At 37.2% G+C, this 6,000-nt stretch overlaps 1 protein-coding gene across 1 annotated transcript in view; it reads left to right on the forward strand.

Moving 5' to 3' along the window:
* The window catches only part of Abcb5 (ATP binding cassette subfamily B member 5), a 122,616-nt gene that overhangs the window by 84,752 nt on the left and 31,864 nt on the right, over positions 1-6,000 (forward strand). Inside the window, 1 exon segment of the mRNA XM_015498146.1 lies at positions 4,601-4,804. Coding sequence (XP_015353632.1) covers positions 4,601-4,804 — 204 coding nt within the window.

A 6,000-nucleotide genomic window follows, 5' to 3' on the forward strand; every position in this document is an offset into this window, starting at 1 on the left:
AGGCTGGCTCTGAACATGCCATCCTCCTGCTTCAGCCTCCTGAGCTGGGATTTCAGGCGTATGCCACTGTGCCTGGCCAAAGCATGTATTTTTAAATGTAGTCAATTATAACTGTGTTTCTAGGTAAATAAATAGGAGTTCTCATTTTTCCATCCCAGCACTAAGTGTCATGTGTCCCAATAAAATAAGATTTATAGTCAGGCATGATGGTGTATGCCTGTAATCCCAGCTACTCAGGAGACTGAGGCTGGAGGATCCCAAGTTCAAGACCAGCCTCAGCAATTCAGCAAGGCCCTAAGCAACTTAGTGAAACTCTGTCTCAAAATAAAAAATAAAAAAGGGCTAGAGATGTAGCTCAGTGGTGGCCCTGCTGGGTGTACTCTTTAGTACCAAAATAGTAATTACTATTTTAAAATTTTGAATATTAAAAAAACGTAGTTCTTATAAAAACAAATCTGCTTATTTGAAGTTTTTTTCTAGAACATCTTTTATCCTACCTCATACTATAATTTTTCTATCCTTTTCTATCCTTTACACATTTACTTAGACCAATTTATAGAGACTAAAAAAGGAAATAAGAAATGTCATATCTAATATGTACACTTTAATGAATATATTTAATTTTTCAATTGGACATTACTATGATGAAGTAGCTAAGAGTGCTAGCCCTCCATCAAAGTGGAAGAAGGGGAAGAGCTGGGTTTTGGAGCCCAGCCATGGTTTGCTGGGCATCCATGTGTCACCACAGCCCATTACAGGGATGAGCAGAGCCAGAGCAAAGTCAGAATGATATTTTGCAGGGGAGTGGCCAGGGCCAGACTGGTTGAACACAGAGAGATTAATCACATAAATGAGTCTATTAAAGAAAATGGAAACCAGATTTTTCACTTGTGAAAAGGAGGTAACAAATTATGGAAATGGAGAAAACTGAAATTAACCTGTAGCCTTGGACTGAAATCACAGTTATTGAATAATTGATAGTTAAATATTGTATTTGTTTTTCAGATTTGATTTTTTTAAGGTAAGACAGGTTACTTTGTCATGGAGGAAAAATAGTTTGTTGATGAAAACCTTTATACATTTATACATTTCAACATAAATAGAGAAAAAAATATAAATATAAATGTGTGCATGCATCTATCCATACACATTTACATAACTTCACAGTCCTGCCCAAAAATAATGAGCATAATTAGTTCCATATTTTGACAGCTAAATAACATCTCTACTAAAAGGAGTCAGAGGTGTATTGAGAAATTATTGATTCCAGCAGTAGAGCATAGATAGTGCAAGATGAATATGAAAAATCAGTCTATGTCAGAAAATAAGAACATATACAAAGATTGATAAAGACATGTCAAAAGACAACAAAACTGACTTGAGAGGACTTGTGGTTACATCCTGGGACAATTTCTATATCAAAATAAGAATTAGTTGGGGGTGATGGCTCCTGTCTGTAACCCCATGTCCTGGGAGACTGAGGCAGGAGGATCATAAGTTCAAGGCCAGCCTGGGCAACTTAGCAAGACCCTCAGCAACTTAATGAGACCCTGTCTCAAAATAAAAAGGACTTATCAGAGAGAACATTCGGCCTTTGCATGGGAAAAATGGAGGAACTTTGATTGGGCAAGGGGAGAGAGGGATGGGAAGGGTGCATGGGGGCAGAAAAGATGGTGGAATGAGATGGATATCACTACCCTAAGTACACGCAAGACTGCACATCATGTACAACCAGAGAAATGAAAAGCTGTGCTGCAGTTGTGTACAATGAATCAAAATGCATTCTGCTGTCATATATACCTAATTAAAGTTAATTAATTAATTAATAATTTAAAAACTTAAAAGAAAAAAATAAAAAGGACTAGGGATGTACTCAGTGATTAAGTGCCTGTGGGTTCAATCCCCATTTAAAAAAAAAAGAAGAAAGAGAGAGAAAGACAGACTTACAAACCACTTGACAAAAATAAGAAACCATACTAAGAACCTAGTTTATACTACAAAATAAATAAAGTTTAATGAGAAATTGAATATTAGTATAGCTCAAAAGAAACTCACCTCAAAACACTTATGAATTAACAAAAGAAAAAATAGCTTCACAATGGAGAAACATAGAAGACACCATTTAATTAATTATATAAGTAAACACTACCAGAATAGGACCAATCAAAGTTGCGTGCCACTTGATGAGATGCAATGAGAAGAATACAGAATCACTCCTGTGTTATGCATGCCAAAAATTCATCATCTGAATCTAATCATGAGGAAATAGAGGATAGGCACAAATTGAGAGACAGTCAACCAAATAACTGGCCTATAATCTTCAAAAAATTGGAAGTCATGAACATCAAGGTAAGGAATGAGGAACTATGCCAAATTGAAATGGCTAAAGAGACATAATAACTAAATGGAGTTTGCAATTCTGAATTGGATATCCTTTTTCTATAAAAGGATATCATGATTTAGATAACTGACAAGACTTGAATGAAGTCTTAGGGTTTGATGGCAATCATGTATCAAATATTAATTTTCTGATTTTGATTAAGAGAGAGAATGCTTTTGGTCATAAGAAATCATCCGTGAGTATGCAAAGGACAGTAGGATTTGAGGTCAGCCCTTAATCTCAAATGACTTCAAAGAACAAAGAGTTCTTTATCTTTCGTTAGAAGTCAAACCACTGAGGGCAAGTTATTTTGTCTTTCTACCTCAGTTTCTCATTTACATTGCAGGCATAGTAATTAATTGCAGGCATAATGACAGTATCTATCTCCTAGCATTGTTATAAGATTGTTATAAGGGATGGGGATGTAATTTGTCAGTGGTACAGCATTTGCCTAACATACATGAGGCCCTAAGTTCAATCCCCAGGACTGCAACAAAAACTAAAAAGAGATTATTATAAGACAGTGAAGGTGAAGTGCTTATTTTCTGCTCAGTAAGTGTTGGCTGTTCTTTGAGCACCTTTACATATTAGCTACAATAATAGCATGAAAATTATGGTGGCTGACATTCTCATTTCTTCCTACTTATTGGCCTCTTTCTATCTGCTTTCCCTTCTGCTCTCCTTTCCTCTCCATGTTGGCCTTTCCATATCAACTCTTGCCTCTCCAACACAAAGCACTGTACTCCAAAGAATATTCAGTGTGAACCCAGATGGCTTAAGTTATAGTTCCTTACATGATTATCATATCTTCACTGAGAGAACTCATGAATGAAAAAACAAATGTACCAAAAGTATACAAGATCTTAAGAAGAATGAAATTATGACATTTGGCAGTAGATGGATGGAATTGGAGAATATTATATGACATGAAATAAGTAAAATAAGCCCACCCCAAAAAACAAAGGCTGAATGTTTTCTCTGATATGCAGATGCTAATTTTCACAATAGAGAGCAGGGAGAACAGAGTACTTTGGACTAGACAGAGGGGAGGGAAGGGAGGGAAGGGGGTATAGAAGTAGGAATGACAGTAGAATGAATCAGACATTACTACCCTGTGTGCAAATATGATTACACAACCTGTATAACTTTACATCATGTACAACCAGAAGAATGAGAAGCTGTACTTCATTTATGTATGGTGTGTCAAAATGCATTATATTGTCATGTATAACTAATTAGAACAAATAAAATTTTTTTAAAATACAAGATCTGATTTTTATAGATTCCATAAAGCAAAAATTTTTAAGAAAAAAATTAATTATTTACCTTAGACTATTACTAAAGATGAATTGAATTCAATTCTAGTAAATATATAAGCTAAAATATAACATTCTCTTCCTTTTTATTCTTCATGAAATGGAATATGTAAAACACTTGAAGAATTCATACATAATTCAAACCATCTTTTCCAAACCCTTAAAATTTAAATACACATCTGTTTTACATGTAGTAAAATTGCTACTTTCATGTTACTAATTATTAAGATATTTATTGTCCAATAACATTCCCAATACACGGGACCACAGCTTTATACATGGTGAACAGTGAAAAATGCTTAGCTAAAGATTGTTTCTTTTTGTTGCTGTTGTTCATTTTTTTTTTGAACAGTAACTGTGATTCTGCTACTTTCAAACATCAACCTTCTCTGTAAGAGTTTCTAAGTTAGGATTTAGAGGTAGAGTGGGAGTGTATGTGGGTACACACTGTGTAGATCTCACTGAGAAGTCCTGTAACTCCAAGTTTCAATAACTACACTTAACTCAGATTGAAGTACAAAATTCTGCAGAACTATTTAAAAAAAGATCTCAAATGAAGCATCAGAAATATCTTCCTCTAAGCAGGTCATAGTTTTGGATAGCCTGCTTCTTTCATGCTTTTAGACATTGTTCTATCTATACTGTGGTCCACTACACTGAAAGCTAGTTCATGTGAGGTCTCAATATTGGAAATGAGGCAGAAAATAAAACATGATTCCTAAGTTAAGGGCGTTTAAAAATATGTCTTATTTAATATCTGAGTATAAATTCAAAGTATAAATCTAAGTACAAATCCTAAAAAATAAATAATACAGCCTTCCTTATTTTGCAGGAAACGCTAAGAGGAAATCTTATAAGTTTAAAGCTGACTGACTTTTTTTCCCCAAAATATGTCTAATTCTAGGCAACAAGTTCAAGGGTTGGTGTCTTAATGCAAAATGCAACCAACATGGGACTGTCCGTTATCATTTCCCTTGTATATGGATGGGAGATGACACTCTTGATTCTGAGCATTGCTCCAGTACTTGCTCTAACAGGAATGATTGAAACCGCAGTAGTGACTGGATTTGCAAACAAGGATAAGCAAGAACTTAAGCGTGGAGGAAAGGTAAAATGAAGGCTTTATTACCAGAATAACATTTAAAAAATAATAATCAGATCTCCCATCTTTATGATATATCAACCTCATCTTTTAGGAAGTAAAGTGGTATGTGATAGGTTATGTGTGTATACATGCACACTCATACATGCCGCAGTCTGGCTGGGCACAATCAGGAGCCACTTGTCAAAAGAAACTAACTTTATTTTTAGAACCACACACGCCAAACAAAACAGCCTCTCAGGAAAAATCCTCAGAGCCTCAACTGCCACCACCGGCTTTCCACAAGCCTCTCTCTCCCACACAAGCCTCTTTCCACCTCCCACAATCCTCCTGCTCTTGAGGCCGATTGGCTGGGTCATGTGGGCGGAGCCAAAAAAAGTCCCCCAATGAGCAGCTCCGTGGTCTGAAAGGGCAGGGAAACAGTCCAATGAGCATCACCGCAGAGGAGCCAATCAGCTAGATGTTGCTGGGGCCGAGGAGCCAATCAGCTAGATGTTGCTGGGGCCGCTGTGAGCCAATCATCAGCCGGCAGCTGGAAGTTTGCTGGCAGCTGGAAGTTTGCTGGGGCCCCTTTGGCTGTGGCTCTCAACATCTCCCCCTCTCTGTTTAAACAACAAGGATGTGGCTTAGGGACCGTGTCTGTTAGGCAGTCCAATTCAACATATGGTCCTTACCCGTCATCGGATGAACTGACCTCTAGGCGTCAGCCTCCTGTCTTAGGTTGGTACCACTGCAATTGGATCATACCCGTCACTGACTACCGGTCCAGCATACAGCTATACTTGTGGATAGGCCTTTGCACCAGTGGGGGGGTGAGGTTCTTTGCCTCACCTCTGTTGGCCCCCAAATTTTAGACCATCACTAGTAGAGGAGGATGCAAAATGCCATGACATTAAGCCAATTGAGGGCTCCTTTGAAAAATTGTACCACCGGTGACATCATCAGCAAAAATACCCCAACACTACCACAAGTCGCTGCACCAACAGATAGTTCACAATGCATACAGGTGAGCTCACAATGTGTCCAGGCAAGTTCTGCAAGCAGTTCAGTGATGGCTATTGTAGAAGCTGTAGATTGGTTTTATCTTTGACTTCACCAGCACTGGGATGAAGATAGGAATTCTGGCAATAATGGCTAAAGAAAAAATTATGTAACATTACAGAAGGCACTAAAAGAAAACAATTTTCTTAACAATTTACATT

This window comes from Marmota marmota, unplaced genomic scaffold, assembly GCF_001458135.2.
Source record: "Marmota marmota marmota unplaced genomic scaffold, marMar, whole genome shotgun sequence".
NCBI classification, from domain to species: domain Eukaryota; kingdom Metazoa; phylum Chordata; class Mammalia; order Rodentia; family Sciuridae; genus Marmota; species Marmota marmota.